The 18,576-nt window shown below is 38.8% G+C and overlaps 1 protein-coding gene across 1 annotated transcript in view; it reads right to left on the reverse strand.

The window, feature by feature from the left end:
• CSRNP3 (cysteine and serine rich nuclear protein 3) overlaps nucleotides 1-18,576 on the reverse strand; it is a 101,148-nt gene that overhangs the window by 63,574 nt on the left and 18,998 nt on the right. Inside the window, exon 2 of the mRNA XM_082055728.1 lies at nucleotides 6,340-6,510. Coding sequence (XP_081911854.1) covers nucleotides 6,340-6,487 — 148 coding nt within the window. The 5' untranslated portion in view covers nucleotides 6,488-6,510. The remainder of the gene's footprint in view (nucleotides 1-6,339; nucleotides 6,511-18,576) is intronic.

An 18,576-nucleotide genomic window follows, 5' to 3' on the forward strand; every position in this document is an offset into this window, starting at 1 on the left:
TGCCCCGTGGCTCAGGTTTTCATGCTGAAAATGATTCAGTGAATCTAACTAGGAAATCAAGCAGTTCCCCAAATCTAACACAGAGTCCCATAACAACAAATATGATTATTGTTTTTTAATAATCCAGTAGGAGTCTGGACAGTAGTAGTATTTATTACTCCTGCTTTACACATTGGCCACATTAACAGCAGTCAGACTGTTCCCAGAACATCCCATATAAGCCTCCCTGCTTAAGGGGACTGAATTTATTTGATTATGTGTGTGAGAAACCATGGGAGGGACTCTTGGTCAGTGTTCTCAGCATTCCTAAGATCCAATTTTTGGCATTTCAAATGAAGGCAGATCACTTGGGGAAAAAAAAAAAAAAACAAACAAAACAACAAACCACAAAACTAGTGCCATTAGTTTCTACCTCTTACATATGCTGTTCAGAAAAATAATTATAATCTGCAGGCCTCTGCCCCAACCCAAGGTGGTCCATCTCTATGCCAAACATTATTTCAGGTTCATTCCCTATGACATGAAATGCAGCTCAGTAAAATAACACTCTACTTTGACTAACAAAGGCTACAAGAGCCTTTCATTCTATGTCTCCCAGAGCCAAATCACAGACCAACTCCACACACCAGAGTTCTTCCTGCCTTTTACTGGAAGCACTTGACACTTCATAATTACTGACAGGACTGGATTACTGCAACCATTTGCCCTTTAAGCAGAGACCATCCTGCTGAAAAGAAAATAATCATAATGCACAGGAACACTGTTGGACTGGAGTCACTGTAGGTGAGCAAACTGAGTAGCTTCAGCATGAATAATATGAAAAGCAGCAAAGGGAATGTGGAAGTATTCAGATCTTAAAAAAAAACAAACAAACACCACAACAACAAAACCTCAGAAGCCTTGAATTGAGTTTTATGGAGAAATTATGGGGACTATTTTTGGTTTACAGATAGTTTCCGTAAGACATATTTTCACCCTGTAGCTTAAATTTCTCCTTTCAAATAGATACACATAGTTTAAATAGCAAGCAAACAGCCACTGCTGTTCCCTGAGCTTTCCTAGAATTATCTTAAATACAAAACTCTGTTTTATGATTGCATCTAGCACTTTCCAGATCTGTTAAACCACTTCACTGACCTCCTCCCTCATCTTGCTCAAGAATTATATTTAATGGCAGGAGTGTGCACAGTTGGTCTGTAACAGACTTCAATCCACAGAAGGTTAACTGACATAAATCAGAAATTACACCTGAGCAAAAGTTTGGGCCAGTGGAAATCCACCTGTCAACTTCCCTAACCATGAGTTCAGAAGAAAGTTCTGATTTACAACAAAGTGAAATCCCAATTCCTGTAAAATGACCAGCAAACAATCCATGAGCAAAATAGTAAAGTTTCTTCAAACAACCAACCAACCAACCAACCACAAACCACCTCTACTTAACAAGAATTGCACATCAATTAATTTGTTTCCTGCATGTAAGAAGCCTGCAGGCTTCTTACTAGAAAACAAGCACCTGATTCACACATCCTTATGCCTTAGGAGGAGTAAGACAGATATTTCTTCATTTACTGTGATTAGAAACCTCGTCAATATGTATAAAACCCTTCTCACTCTTCAGTTATGTGGCATTCTGTCACAAGCTTTACATTTAAAAATATCACTCGACATTTCTGTATGCCATTATCAAATTTACTGCACATACAAATGTACAAAAACACACATATATATGCTTTTTCAAATTACATATATACACTCATGTTTTCTTCAAACTATAAATATATGCAGATATGTGTACACATGCACACAGAGCTGTATCTTTCTTTACTAAAACAGTCACATTCATTTCCATGCTGCCACTGAGGAAATGAAAAGCAATATAACACTACTGTAATCATTTAAGTGATTTGATTATGCCCATCATTTTTTTTTTTTTAATAAAACATGCTATCACAGGAAAATAAATATAAAGATTAATGCAAAATGTTGAATTATTAACTACAGTCTTAATCTACATGCATCTTGTAAAATAATGTTATAATATTACATTCCATTACATAAAGAATTACTGTGTACTGACAGGTATTACTGGATCTCATGGTATAATAGAGGACTTTTTAGATTGCTGTTCTGTGTCTCAGCAGTCCATCGGAGAAGCAATGAATCTGCACATATACCGACAAAGAAGAGTAAGAAGAATTTATATGAATCTTTTTAGATTTTTTTCTGAACAGTAGGGTGGCTTTGGGCACACAGCAGGAGCCCAGACTTCAGGCAACGTGTGTACAGAATAAAAACATTACTGCATAAAGTGGGCTGAAGAGGAAAGACTTTGACATTGATTTCAGACAAGGCTAGAGCAAACATGTCTTACATATTCTAAAAGCCTGCTACTATGTGTATAATGTATGCTAGTGAGAATAGAGCTGCCTGCAAAAGTAAGGCATGTTTTCTTGTTTTGCCCTGTATTCAAACACTACACAATCCAATCCAGCAACTTTCGCACACAAATATGTGTTTTTGCAACTATTCTTATTGATTTCCATTTGACATCTAGAGATTTTGGACTGTTAATACATTTGCCATTTGGATTTTACAGAAGGTGATGACTAGCAGAAAATAACAGAAGACAGGAATCTGAAAACCACTACTACCAGTATCTGATTGAAAAGAAATGAATTCTGATACAAAATACGCAATTCAAGGTGCTCTGAAAAACCTTTAGTAAGTAATCTGTTGCAGTAATCACTTCAATAAACCCACTGTCCCCAGAAAAATATAAAAGTACACTTCCAAAGCCACAACAGATGCTAGTAAAACTCGAAAAATAAAACTTATATAGGAATTATCAGATTTTCTTAAGGTAACAAACAGGAAATAGCCAGAAGTTCCTCAGCTAATTTATGTGAAATATTACATTTTATTGGGCTGTGGGTCTGATTCTTCACCACCCTATATAAACACCACTGTAAAAAGAAGTAGATATGGCTTCGTTTTGACACCACTAAATTGTAAAAGATTCAACTATGGAGAACCAAGCTCCTTAAATTCAATCTTTGTTTATTTCTGCTTCATGAAAGCACTTAAGACAGTTTATTTATTTTGTGATTTATAAAGGTTGCTGTTGCAGCAGAGCAGTTTTAGGATGTTGGGTTTCCCCCCTCCCCCAAAAATCTTATAAAGCACCTACCTAGATTGAGCTGCATTTAAAAATATTGCCATTTCCTACAGAAACATAAGCAAATAGGTTGTGGCTTTGTCAAGAATGAAACAGTGGAAGTGAAAAACAAAAATCTCCAAGCCCAAAAAACACATAAAAATGGAAAACAAATGAAAGCTAAGCAAAATAAATGTATCTACATCATGCCCTGAAGCCTATTGAGTATACAAAAGCAGTGGCAGACTGCCAAGTAGAAGAAATTCCATGCTGAAAATCCTATCACTAAATTTGGAGACTTCAAGAGCCAACACCAAGAGACTCAAACACAATCAAAGCAGAGTAATGAGCTGGGGAGGGGGAGGGGACATCTCACATCTACCTGTGTCTCCAATCATCCCAGTCTTTGTTCTTCCCACCGGCACTCTAATTCAGCGAGAAGCTTAGAGAAAACCCAGGCTTCTCAAAACCACTCAGTACTGGCTGCCATCTGCACACACAGGTGAGAGAGCAAAATGGAAAGTATCAAATCAGAACATGGGATGTACATGCAAAATTGGCAGTGGAAAGTGGCAAATAGATCTTAGAGCTAGCAGAGACCTGAGCTAGTAAACTGATGAAGCAAAACAAAGTTCCTTACAGATTTATCGGAACAGGACCAAATGCAGTCTAGTTGAGGCTTTACAGCACTGTATGAACCGTTTCTGGACACACAGTTGCTGCTACTACTACTCTCTGGTTGCCAGTGAACCTAGTTCTGGAATAAGAATAAGCTATGCTACTCCAGCTCTTGCTGAATCTCTGATGCACATAAAACCACAAAATAATTCAGGTTGGACATTACTTCAGCAGGCCTCTAATCAAACCTCCTGCTCAAAGCAAGGTCAGCTAGGATATCAGACCAGGCTGCTCACAGCTTTAGCCAGGCAGGTCTTGAGAACCTGCAAGGACAGACACTATACAGGCTCTCTGGACAACCTGTCCCAGTGCCTGGCTGTCCTTGGGGTAAAAAGTTTCTCGTTACATTGTCAGAACATCTCTCATTTCAATCTACATCCATTGTCTGTCACCCTCCAACCATAGACCAATGTGCAGAGCCTGCCTACCTTCTGCATAAGCTCCTCATAGGTACCACATGGTACCTATGGTAGCACTGGGTCCCCTCACAGCCTTCCCTTCTGGAGGCTGAACAAGGTCAGGTCCCTCAGCCTCTCCTCATAGGGCAAATTTTATGTGTATCCTGTCAGCCCATTCCACCAGCCTGCCTAGGTCTCTCTGAATGGCACCTTTTCATTAAATGGCATCAACTATTCCCCTCGGTGTGGTTCTCTGCAAACTTGATGCAAGTCACTCTGCCACCTTCTTCAGCTGAAGGATAAAGATGTTAAGCAGGACAGGTTGCAGGTTAGTCTCCTGTGATGTCCCCTTGTGGCAGAGGACAACCCCTTCACCAGCACCCTCAGCTGAGCATCCAAGTCCTCAGTGTGCTTTTGAAGAGTTCACTCAAAGAGAAGGTGGTACAGAAGCGTCCCATAACCTGAGGAACTTTTTTCCTGTCCGCAAAAGGAACTATGCTAACCCTATTGCTGACTGTAATTCACAAATAGATCTAGCCTAGCTTTATTAGACAGACAATTTGGGGGGAGAAGGGAGAAACACACCCTTCCAGCTGCTACATACTAATAGTCAGAAGCTGCTACTAATTTATATACACGGTTTACTGCAGATATAGGACTTTATGTAGAGTCCACAAATTATGCGAGTTTATTAACCAGTAACCTTATCTGAGAAGTCAAAGAAAAATATGCTGTAAATTAACTACTCATGCTCAGATGGTTGGAAGAGAAAATGATTTGTCTTCTTCAAGTGTTGCAAGGAGACATCAAATATGAATTTAACATCATCTCAGGTAGAATTACACATTTCTTCTCTGTTTACTTCTGTAGTATTTGGAAGAAAAGGACTGCGGGCTGTGTGGTTGCATTGCCTTAGGTGGCAGGATGAATGAGCAGAGGGATCAGCTATTCTGTCACAGATCATACAGGATACTCTCAACTCTGAGCAGAGTCAAGCAGAAGCCCTGGCCTCCAAGCTTTGTTACAGCTGATTTTCCCTCTTCCCCAAAATCATCACCCAAAAGGGAAAGTGTAGAGTCCTGCATCTGGGCAGGAACAACCCCAGGTTCCAGTATAGGTTGGGAAATTACATATTAGAGAGCAGTGTAGGGGAAAGGGACCTGGGGGTCCTGGTGGACAACAGGATGACCATGAGCCAGCACTGTGCCCTTGTAGCCAGGAAGGCCAATGGCATCCTGGGGTGTATTAGAAGGGGGGTGGTTAGTAGATCGAGACAGGTCCTCCTTCCCCTCTACTCCGCCCTGGTGAGACCACATCTGGAATATTGTGTCCAGTTCTGGGCCCCTCAGTTCAAGAAGGACAGGGAACTGCTGGAGAGGGTCCAGCGTAGGGCAACAAAGATGATTAAGGGAGTGGAGCACCTCCCTTATGAAGAAAGGCTGAGGGAGCTGGGTCTCTTTAGTTTGGAGAAGAGGAGACCGAGGGGTGACCTTATTAATGCTTATAAATATATAAAGGGTGAGTGCCACGAGGATGGAGCCAGGCTCTTCTCGGTGGCAAACAATGATAGGACAAGGGGTAATGGGATCAAGCTGGAACACAAGAGGTTCCACTTAAATTTGAGAAGAAACTTCTTCTCAGTGAGGGTGACAGACACTGGAACAGGCTGCCCAGGGGGGTTGTGGAGTCTCCTTCTCTGTAGACATTCAAAACCTGCCTGGACATGTTCCTGTGCAACCTCACCTAGGCATTCCTGCTCCAGCAGGGGGATTGGACTAGATGATCTTTTGAGGTCCCTTCCAATCCCAAACATACTGTGCTACTGTGAAAAGGGAAGATGTTCTCCTATATACTTAAAACATTTTACACTATCTAGATGTGAATGATAGAGTATAAAAGTGGAGTTTCCTCTGAAGCTCACTTTGACATACAAATTTTTACATAAACAACAACTACTGGAAGAAATAAGTTCTTCCTCACACTGTCAGCATTTAAATATAATGAAACAGAGAAAGGCTTCAAAATAAAAGCAGATAGTGTACACTTCTTCCAAGTAAAGAGCTTGTATAAAAAGGGGCATCATGCCTGACACACCACTTTTGTACTTACGAGTAAAATGATCAGAAGTGCATGGATGGACATTACTTCTGCTGTCAGCACTTTCACTGCTAGAAATGTCATCATCTGATTCCCACATACAGGAACAAGGTGAGGAGCCATCAACTTCTTCAAACTTCCTCTTTAAAATTCCACTCATCACTGCAATGCTGTCACATGCACCTGTAACAGGAACCGAGACAATAAGGCACTGAAACACCTGCCTGCTGTCCAGGTCTTCAATTTCATTTATCATGGAGGAGTTTGTACATAAATCAGGTGCTACTACCTGTAGCTAAATGGATCCTTGCCAAGAGTTTTAAACAACTTTCCAGGAAGGAGTAAAAAAATATTTATCATCAGTATATTCATCATCTCACTGACTTTCTTATGGGCAGTCTTTTCTTCTTAAGACAGAAGGTAAATGCTACCTGTATTGTACTAGTGTATAAAATTTTATAACCAATCTCACGCATAAAAAAATACAAATATTTCAGTTATGCAGCAAATTTAGAGCAAGCATAAAGTAAATATAATTCAATATAATTCTGTAGAAATGTGCCTTTATGCAACACTTTAAAAGTTATTTGGCACCAAGAAACATTACATGACAAAAATCAGTATTTACTACAAAATACAGTTCAGAAAAAAAAAAAAAAAGTCTCTTTTGATTTATTGTAAAGGTCTTATTTATATATAACTCAGTACTATCAAATGCCCACATTCTGAATTAGACTTGAGAACATAAGATACTTAGCATCTTTTCAGGCCAGGCCCTACAGACACAGTTCTGGCTCATTTTGTCATTTTAATTTATGCACAAGTTTCTTGCAGAGCTTTTGTGAAATTCAGATATGAGTACTGGCACACATGTAGACTATTTCCATGCACACAAATAAAGTATCAAGGGACTGAACCTATCCTTCTGAACTTGGCTTCCTAATAACACTGCCCAACAAAGCCACAGTCATGTTGAACATTCCTTATTATTTCCCTTTCATATGTAGCAGCTGATCTTTTTATCTCCATTTATGGACCACCAAGCAGAAAAAGATCAAAATATTTTAAAAGCAATTCCTAGATCATTTTAATGCATCCGATAGGCTGAAACAATTTTATCTCTAAGAAAAAAAAAACAACCCAAGCTTAAACTTCACTGTCACCATCGTTACTGATTACATTCTACCAAAGACTGAAAATTAATTCTAAGATCTTAATTTGAAAGTTGCAGATAATATCTACCCTCTGACTGCACTAATCAGCAGAATGTTGCTGTAAATAGCTAGGGAAAAAAGGCTGCTGTTTGATGCTTTCAAGCGCACAGTATCAAAACTTCTCATTCTTCTGAATGCCACTGGCCTTCAGCTTGTTAAGCCGCCAATTCAATTCCTGTTAAAACAAAGCTGATTTCCTCCAGTAAGTTTCTTTCTACCTTTATGGACCTAATTTAGAGAAAAGATTTCGGTATGGACGTGGAATCACAACATAATGCTAAGAACAGATGCTGCGTAAGATCATCTTCAGTACCAAACTTGTCGGTATGCAGAGCACACTAAAAATTAAATAAATATACTGAGTTTTAATGCTGTCAGTCACACAGACAGCTTTAAATGTACATGCCTGTCATGGTGTTCTCAGCTTGCTTTACTATTTATGAAAAAACTATTTCCCCAAAAGGGATTTCTTCAGGCTAAAGACATGGCTTAAACAGACCATGCTTAGATCTCAACTTTTGCCCTTTTGTCAAAAAATGAATTAGCATAAACTGCAGAGAAAACATTGTATTTTTATTTTGAGGACATTATTTTGTAATAACCTTTGCAAAAAACGTAAGAATACATGAAATTGTTGAGCAACCTTTAATAAAAAAATCACATTAAAAAAAAAAAAAGGCTGAAAAGAACAAAATACATGTGCACACCAAAAATACACAATAGAGAATGGGCAGAACCCCCCTAGAAAACAGGTTCAGAAACCACTTCTCTGAACTGTCCCCCCCCTCGCTGTATCTCTTGCCAACCACCTTTTGCATTGCCTCCTGCAGTGCTTACAGCACTTAAATCGTGAAATCACCATTATTTCCATGGCAACAGCCTGCAATATCAAAACCACAGGATTATAGCTTGACTGCAGAAGAGGGTAAAGAAGCAGCTGGAGTATGAGAAAGAAAATGCTTATACTCAAACATCACAGTTAAAAGAGTGAGAAATGGGCTGACAAATAGTTTATCATATGAGTGAGACCTAGGTCAAATCCATGTCTGAGCCCACTGAAATTGTGGCTACAGGAGTCAGGAAGTTTCAGGTCCAAAGAATCTCAGTCTTGCCACTGCAAGGCAAACCTAACAGATGCAACCATCACTAGTGTGCAGACTTTGAGCACAAGAACTAATTTCATAGCCTGAGGTGATTTCCAGACAAAAGCCTTTTTGTCAGACATCTTCTACAAGTATACCACACAGCAACTAGATGATTAACATGCATCTTGTACATCAGTAAAGTTGTTGCAGATAGAGAGAGTGTCAAGACCAAACTGCTTACAGTTAGTAGCAGAAACAAATATTTTTTACACCAAAAGGTTTTAAGTTTCCTTGCATTTAGCATAGTCTGTTTGCACTATGTGTCACAACCTGGTAGCAGTAAAACCATTTCATTAAGATTTATGTAAAGAACCATAACAAATGATTCCCAGGATCCTTGGAAGTGGCATACGCTTAGCTCTACACTCAGCTAGCTGATCAAGATAAGCCAGGAGGTATGGGAATACCACAAAACCTGATTATCACCACAATACAAAGAAAGCATAGCTATCCATTATAGTATCAGTGTTGCCCAATTTTTTTCTGAACCTCTTCCAGGAGCACTATCAAGAAGGTTGTTTGACAAAGTAATAGCGATAAAAATTTTGGCATTGCCACTTGCCTTAGATTTGTTGACTCTAGTCTCTCTGCTATCAAATCTCCCAGGAAAACAGTACACAGGGGAAAGGAGACATTTCCATTACTCAAGAGCTCGGCTATCACACAGATAGACTAAGGAGAACCTAAAACTGTTTGTACACACTATGTATCAGCAGGAGATCCCTTTAGAATAACATCTGTATAAACAGCTGCTGCTCCATAAGCCAATATTCTTCAGAAAGAGGCACATGCGCACAGTAGCACAAGGTATGTTCTATCTGATACATGTAACCCATGCCTTGTTTACACAGGCATCCAGTAGTACCCGACTTAGACCCACACCTCCAGGAACTAGGAGATAATAAATGTGGTGACACACAGCACGATACTGTTTATAAAAGCATTATTTTGCACTCTGTTGATGATGCGATATATCCCAGTGAAAGACAAGAGGTCAACAGGAATAAGCAACCATCAAATTTCTAACTGCCATGAGGCCATGAAGTTGGTGATATATCTAAAGGTTCACTAAGTTCAAAATCAGGGAACCAGGACAGAGAACTCAAATTGAACTGTTGTTCTTTTTCCTGCATCAAAGCTATGACTGAATGAGTAATTTCAGATTTTGGGGAATCAAACTGAAGCAACTGCAGTCATAAAGAAACCTGAATCCAACCTCATTTGAACCAAAGACTCTACAGGTTTGGGGGACCAGGCACCAAAGACTTACACAAGTCGAATTTTCAGTACATTAATGGAAACTAAAACTATAAATAAACCTCATATCTGATAACAGGAATCATAACGGTAATATAACTACACTACAATTTTGCTAACACAAAAGGCACTTGTGGCATGCAAGACAGTACCATTATTTAGGATGGGAATAACCTCAAACTCACAGAAGTACTATAGCTATATGTATATTCTGAAGAAAATAAGCAAGTGTATTTCTGCATAGAATCCAGTACACAAAAGTCCATGACTGACTACAGGAACTAAAGAACATCACATAACTGAGAAAAACAAATGCACTAAGTGGTAAATCAATATTCTTGGACTTCCAGTAGGATACCAGTGAGGTTCAGCTTTCAGAGGCAAACTCTGAAAAACAGCCACCAGCTATAGTTAGAGTACTGCTACATCAAACTGTCAGTTCAGGTGAAAAAGGGAGAAAGTTGGCTTGCAAAGTTCAATTAGAAACAGACTTTTCTGGATAATTATTAAATAGCTGTCTAGTAGCTAAGATTGATTTGGAGCAGCATCCTGCTGATTCACACAACTGAGTAGCAAGCAGGCACCGGAAGCTTCCCTGTTTGTTGATGGATCCTTCAGAACAAAAAATCCCCACACAGTGATGTGATATATCACCCTCTGCCAGGCTCCTCACCATGCTAATGTGGCATTAATCCACAGTGAAGCAAAACAAAGTTGAAGCAGCAGGAATAGTATTAAAGCAAGGAAAAGCAGCTATACAGATGGTTGTGAGCTCTAGGTCAAACACCAATTGACTGACGCAGTTAAGGATTCTTCAAGGAAATAGCAACTTGCCACAGCAAAAGCACACAATGGATGTGGGCTGGGAGAAGAATATACCTATCTTAAACACCCCCACACATATTTCCTCCTTTCTTTCCTAGTTTTCCTCCACCCTGAAGAAACTACTGCCACAAAGAGATCATTTAACCAGTTGCTGCAGGTACACTGACTGGCAAAGCAAGTCCTCAAAGCTCCATGGCAACCAGCTTTGCCTTGCTATGATGCCAGATAATTGTCAGGCACTATACAGTTAAAAAGTTCAGAGGCAACATGTTATTACTAGAAGACAAAAATCCCATGTAAATGCAGGGGACATATTTCAAACAGTCACAATACTACCTGGAACCTACAAAGTAAAATAACGTAAAAGCCTGGCTGGATTGATTTTCTCTTGTACCTGAAAAGGCTGGAAATTTTAGAAAACCATTATAACAATCTCACCGCAGCAGTCCTTTAGAAAGCAAGTATCTCCAAATCCTAGAGAAAACCCCCAAAAGAGCAATGTTAGAATTAGCAAGTGGAGGGGATGGGTGGCCGTACATTCATTACCTATGCTCCGAGAAAAATATTCTTCTCCATAACATACACCGTCAAACTTACTCTACAAAACCTAACTTTGCCATATGCTTAGCATTTCGCTAACAGCCATGGACAGAAAAAAGTAACACAAAAAAATAATCCACAAAACAAAAGCACCACATTGGATAGGCCCTGTCAGGAAAGATAAACACATTTCTCACAACTTCCATCTCAGCTATTGCTTTAAAAAGTCCTAAAACATACTAATAAAACAGACAAGAAGGTACAATACAGAAATAGGGAATTGACCAAAAAAAACCCACACAAACACAAAACAAACAAAAAAACCCACAACAAAACCAAACCACAAAACAAACACACACCACAAACACATACCACTGTGCAGTGACAGAGACAAATCCAAAGACGTTTTCATTGTGGTCAAAATCTTCAAATAAACAACTGTTTTACAAAATTCAGCACTACAGTCTACAGCTCACACAACATATCACATGGGAAATTGAACAGGTACATGACATACTTGTGAAGACAAACATCAAGTATATGAAGTTCAAGAAGGACAGGGAACGGCTGGAGAGAGTCCAGCGCAGGGCAACAAAGATGATTAAGGGAGTGGAGCATCTCCCTTATGAGGAAAGGCTGAGGGAGCTCGGTCTCTAGTTTGGAGAAGACTGAGGGGTGACCTTATTAATGTTTACAAATATACAACCAGTGGTAGGACAAGGGATAATGGGTGCAAACTGGAACACAAGAGGTTCCACTTAAATATGAGAAGAAGCTTCTTCTCAGTGAGGGTGACAGAGCACTGGAACAGGCTGCCCAGGGGGGTTGTGGAGTCTCCTTCTCTGGAGACATTCAAAACCCACCTGCACACATTCCCGTGTAACCTCATCTGGGTGTTCCTGCTCCAGCAGGGGGATTGGACTAGATGATCTTTTGAGGTCGCTTCCAACCCCCAACATTCTGTGATTCTGTGATACCGTATGCAGTAATCATAACAAAACCATATGAAATAATAAAATACGGCCCTGCCTCAGATTATATGTCCTCATTATTTAGAGCAAAACCTCACTATACTAATCAGTTATTGACTTAATACAGGAATCAGTCATTGACCAAAGCTCAGGAAAAACGAGAAAAAGTGCAAGAACACACTGGCATTTAGAGAAGAAAAAAAAAAAACACAACAAATTAATTGCTTCTTTCATTTATTTATGAAACCTTATTTTGTACTACTTCCTTCTTGAAAGCTGATCACATATCATGATGAAATCTACCTGGACAGAAATTCCTATCTGAAAATAAGAACAAAGATAAAAATACTAAGGCAGGCAAGACTTGACCTGTGAGTCACACTGCATTTTGCCTTGTCCCAAAAGGAAAAATTCAGACAAAATTTGTAGTAGCAATACAGATTCACTTCAGAAGAAACATTTCTATGTAAATGACTACAAATGGAACAGGAAGATGCAGAAAACAGATGCTACACATAAAACAGTACTGCAAAGTACTCATTACAATCAACTCCCACCCACTGGCCAGTCCGCACTTACTATAACACGCTAGGGAGAGCTGGCAAATAATTTCACAGTTAAATCATGAATATTCACGCTTACAAGCAGAGATATTTGGATTATTTGTTGTGATTAATATTCTTTTTTGAATTTAGGTCCTTTTATAAGCTTGCAAACAAAGCTTCATTTTTTAAAGACATTTTTCTTACCTGCTGAATACATGTCAGCAGCAGAGATCATTGTGAACACCAAGGTGTTTGCTTGGTTCCACATATGGCACTTCAATATTTTGCTCTTTGAGTAACTGACAGCTTTAAGTGGGGGGAGGGGTGAGAAGAGTCAACCCCAAAAGCATCTATAGAGACAACATCACTCACACAAAGAATATCATTTGCTTGTGAAAATGACTATTCATCTAAAGGACTGCATTAATGCAGACAAAAATCCATTTGCATGAATGCTTGCAAACAGTGAACAACAGAGGTACATGAACATGAATAAAACAGCTGTTCAGAATTCAAATTAATGTTTGCAATACACTTTTTTTGTATTTGGCAGCTCTAATCACAAGTACATTTGCCAGAGGTAGGATCTGATAGTTTCACAACTATAATATGTAAAAATTAAAAACATATAGCAAGCTCACTCCACTTAAGAGACTGCTCTGTATAGGCACAAGGAATATGATTAGTATAATCTTACTCAAACTTGCGCTTACAATGGTGTTCAAGTTACACAGACACAAACTAAGAAAAGTCTTTCTCTGCTTGTTTGCTTCAGTCTAGCTAAGTCCATAGTACTAAGTAAATCCTGCAAGATAAGGCTGCACAATTCAACCTGGGGAATCTGTTCTGGCATTGCAAGCCAAATCCCACCAAGTCTGCTCTTTGCAGGGTTTCTATACCATCACTTTACAGCACTCCTGATTTCGCACTTGAGTACTAATCCACTAATCTCTAGATTGCCTACACACTGTTGTACACTCTCGCATGCCAACTACCTCCACTGGCAATGAATTTAGAATGCAGAAAGGATGCTGGCATATGCTCACCTCCTGTCTCTACATGCAGCACAGATGCAATGGTAGTGGATCTGGCTCCCTTAAACCTCCAGAAGCATCCCAAAGTCCTACATGCACCAAGCATGTAAATGTGCCCCTCTCCATCATCCAAATATAAAACTCCTGCATACAGCAGTAGCAAAACAGCCTTCAGTACAATTCTTAGCTACATCAGCTGATGTCAACAGTTAAATGAAATGCTGATATAATTCAGCCAACAGAAGAAAATCCTAGGCTAGTTCTCCTAAGTCTTCTCTCAGCACGCTCTCCAGTGAGCAAAATGAGTAAGATGCAATGATAATACAACCAGGCATCCAGGAGCTTAGTATTCAGGTCTCCAGTGACAAAGGCACAACCTGGGAAAACGGGATTCAGAGACATTCAGCAAGAGGTCTTTCCTGTCAAGATGAGATTTGTATACACAAACTGTTTAGTTTGAGCTTGTCTGTCATTTAGAACAATTTTCTAAGCTTGTTGAAGCAAGAACTGCATAAATGACACAATCCTAGAGGCAAACAGGAGATTCAAGAAAAAAAATCATGCTAAAGCTGGGTCACAAACTCAGGTTCACAGTGCCTAACCTCCAAGTCATCTAGAACACTTTTAGCTGGGCTTGTCATGAAGTACTTTCCAAAGTCTTAGGTAACACCTCCTGAAGACCTGGCATTGGCCACTTCTCTTCTAGGTTTTAAGCTTTGATGATGAAATTTCATAAATTAAAATCTCTTCACCCAAAATCTCTGTGAAAGATTTTCATCTCACTGTTTGAATTTTATTTATATATATATACACACACAGTGCAATGTATTTGACCTGCACTACACAAGTATCTGTATCCCAGAAAAAATTAAGTTTGTATGTGTGCTCCCAGAAGACTTACTACTTTTTAAACTGTGTTGCAGGACTGCTTGTAGCAGCGCTCTGGCCAGAAGATGCCCCAACTCTTCATAAAATTAAAATATGAAAACAGAAAAACACTGCCAGCAGTCCTACTGACTTCTACAGATGTACAGCCTTTTTGAGAGAAGTGAGCATGCAGGTGATGGGAAGAACTGGTTCAGCTGCTATATGGGAGACAGCACACTAAGAACACATTCTTATTGCACCTCTTTGCAAAAGAACACAGAATATTTGGCTTGCTCAGCCCCTCCCCAGCAACTGGAATTAGATGCTGAGACTGGCAGTAGTGTTTTCAGCGTGTTTTTGGCACAGTGGCTTTGCATTATGCTACTCCAAGCTACAAGCATGGCAGTAGGGTCCAGCTCTGTAGTGGAGACTGGAAATACCATCAACTTAGAGTGCTGGAAATAAGTGGTCTTTAATACAAGTTTTGCTCAAATTAGCCAAGTAGTAATATTAACTGGCACACTGTGACCTGCCTTTTTACTATGTCAGTACTGATTTTCCACACTGCTCTGTCATGAACATAAATCTTGTACACTGCCTGCAAAAAAAATGCACAACATGGTAGGATATCTTATAGATCTAAGTATGCTTCTGACAAAGTAAAGCACGGTGAAGATTGGGATATGCCCAAGGGGCCTTCACACCTCTACAGCCCTGACACATGCTTCTTAGCTCACTATTTAACACACAGCCTGGCTGTTCATTCACTGTTGCCAACAAAGCCAGCAGAACCATCATGAACTCAAGAGCTCTCCCATTCTGCCCCATGATCTCTGCATCTTGACACAGGTTTTGCCATTCTCCGAAATATGTAGTGTTTAGGGTTTCAAAAACACAAAAAACCACAACACACACACAAATACAACAAACCTCACACACACACACAAAAAAAAAAAACAACAAAACCACAAACAAACAAAACCAAACAAAAAAAACACAACAACATCAAAAACAAAAACAAACAAAAGAAAAACCAGTACCCCCAAAACCAGAACATCTGAACTCCAAGAGGTACAATATGAACTTGTGACACAAAAACATACAGGAACATATTTACAAAAGTAACTCTCAACTAGGTTTTTCTCTTCTATCTGAAAAGACAGGAGCGAACCCTTCCAGCTTTAATAGTTTCTGTATGGAGGGTTGTGTGCATATCCAAGGGAGGACAGGGGAGTATACATGCAAATTTTATCTAAGAAAGGACCAAATCCTTCATACTTTGCTCTTGCCATAATTATTGAAATTAACAGTACTACTTGTATGTGACAAGATTAAAAATCAAAATCATTTTGTTTGGAAAAGACTTTTCAGGTGATTGAGTCCAACTGTTAACCTACCACTGCCAAGTCCACCTCTAAATCATATCCCTAAAAACTTCATCTATCCTGTCTGCTTTTAGGAGTTTAGAAACAAGATGAATGGACAGTTTGGGGGTTTTTTGGAGAGTGACAAATCTGTCACTCTCCATCTGTTAAGATAATCTGTCTTCACCTGCGTGGTCTGGTATTAGTTGTATAGCGCAGGCTGAAAATTGCTGGAAAAACCTAGCCTGACAGACACCTCAGCTCATTTGCCTGCAACTTGTAAAACAAAACAAAACAAAAACACTCCACAACACCAACATACATAAAAAAAATCCCCAACAACAACCCCACACAAAACACCCACCACGCACACGAAAAATGCAGTAGTGTCTCTACGTTATCATCATCATCTTCCCCAACCTAGACATAATGACAGGCAATGTGCAACAAACTATCTCATTACTATTTTCAGCAGATGAAAACTGCTTCTATATCCAGAAATCAAAGGATTCATGTCAAATTGGTACAACTTGTCTATCACTGTAAAATACACAGATGCTACTTCCACCTTTACTTCCTCAAACAATGTTTAGATTTACTTATTTTCTCCATGAAATCTTAAATTACATACTATAGGAAAGGAGTCTTTAAAAATAAAGCAACCCAGGTTTATTAATTAAATTTTATTGTCATCACAAAAAAGTTTCTATAATTCATTTAATAATCTGCCTTATTAACATGTAAATAGTCTCATATACAAATACAGATACCAGATTCTTTCCTCTTACCTATTTCAATTAATAAAGGCAAGAATTCAACATTTACTTTAAACTACCTTTGGTATTTGTGTTTTCATCTACAAATGGATTTCAGTATTAATTTGCAGAGGATTAATTAGATGCGTAACAATACTTTGTAATATTATAGTATTTCCTATGAGACACTGCAGAACAGGAAAAATACCTCATCCCATAATGGAAAAATCAACCATCACTTTTGATCCGTGCTACAACAAATCACATATATACCAACAAAAAGAAAGAATAAAAGAGGCACATTTAGCCCAGCACACAGCACTGAGGAAATGTCTGCCATTTGTTCTGTTCTCTGGGCACAAGCAGGAAGCCATCCAATGGAAACGGAGAGATCAGAAAAACAGCCTTGGTATTTTTCATATATACTGAATATCAGCTAACAACAAAAGAAGTTGTGATAGGTAGAGGGTATAAATAATAAAGAACTCAGAAAAAAAAAGTGCCTACGCTCTCTTATCTGAAACGAACTAATTCTTTAAATGATTAAATTTCTTAATAACGCTAAGTAATGCAATGCTATTTCTTGTTTATAATGAGTTCTTTAATAATTTACGTTTTGGCTTTTGTTGAAGGTAATTTAATATTTGACTTAGGATGGTTTGTGGGATATTTAAATCACCTATACATAAAACTGCTACGGAAGCATTCACTAAAGATTCTGCAATTAAAAAACGAAACAAAACAAAACCACCTTTTACTTACAAATTGTCAACTTACAAAGCTAGGGCTTAAGCATACTCTTCATACCGTTGACTTCACTGAGAATATAAGCCTGTATTCTCCAATACTACACAACACATACCTGCACCACCACCATGAACTTTTTTTTTTCCAACTTTATCTGCTTTCAAACTCTTCACCTACCCTGCCTCCCACTCACATGGTCCCTTCTTAGTAGGGTCTGTAACCCAGGCTAATGAGTTTCTCTCATTTCCAGCAAGCTGGTGAGTGCTGGCAGCAGCTGATAGGGAATACTGGACAGAAAGTGCAAATCTTTAGTTCATGCAGAATACCTGAATCATTAGGGAACTTTAAAACTAGTGACAACACAGTAGTTTTATTCAGTATCTTTCATGCTGTTGTTATTAAGTGGCAGATATTTTTAGCCACCAAAAGCCAAATCCATCTGCAGCAGCAGTGTTTCCAAGGAGACAGAATAATTTAAACACACGTGGAACTAGATCTCCATTTTCATCAACTCCTCTCTGTTACTGGAGCTGCTTTGAGTCAGATTTCTCATTTGATGAAGAAAAATCAAAGTGACCGGAATACATAGATTTGAGATTGTAATTTAACAGTTGTGCTTATGCTTTCAGGTAGATATCCACTCTCTACAAACAACAAATGTTAGGATGCAACTCATCTGTTTTCCAGGTAGTATTATTTAGCAGTGTTCACATTCTGGTATATATATAAAAAAAAAAAAGATACAGTTCAGTCTTTTAGAATAATTTTGTGAATTGCTGACATTAACTGTAAATTATTAGTTTTTTTTATTGAGTACTTGTTTAGCAAATATGTCAGGTTCCATTCTCTGAAGAAACAGCTAGGAGAAAACTCCAGATGCTTGTAGCCAGTAAGGTGTATAAATAAGTAGACAGAGGACAAAGCTTCTTCCAGTCCTCTGTAGTACTCAGAGTTTTATTGACCTTGTCCGGGTTTTCTTTAATAA

This window comes from Streptopelia decaocto (genome assembly GCF_964273445.1).
Source record: "Streptopelia decaocto genome assembly, chromosome: 6".
NCBI lineage: Eukaryota > Metazoa > Chordata > Aves > Columbiformes > Columbidae > Streptopelia > Streptopelia decaocto.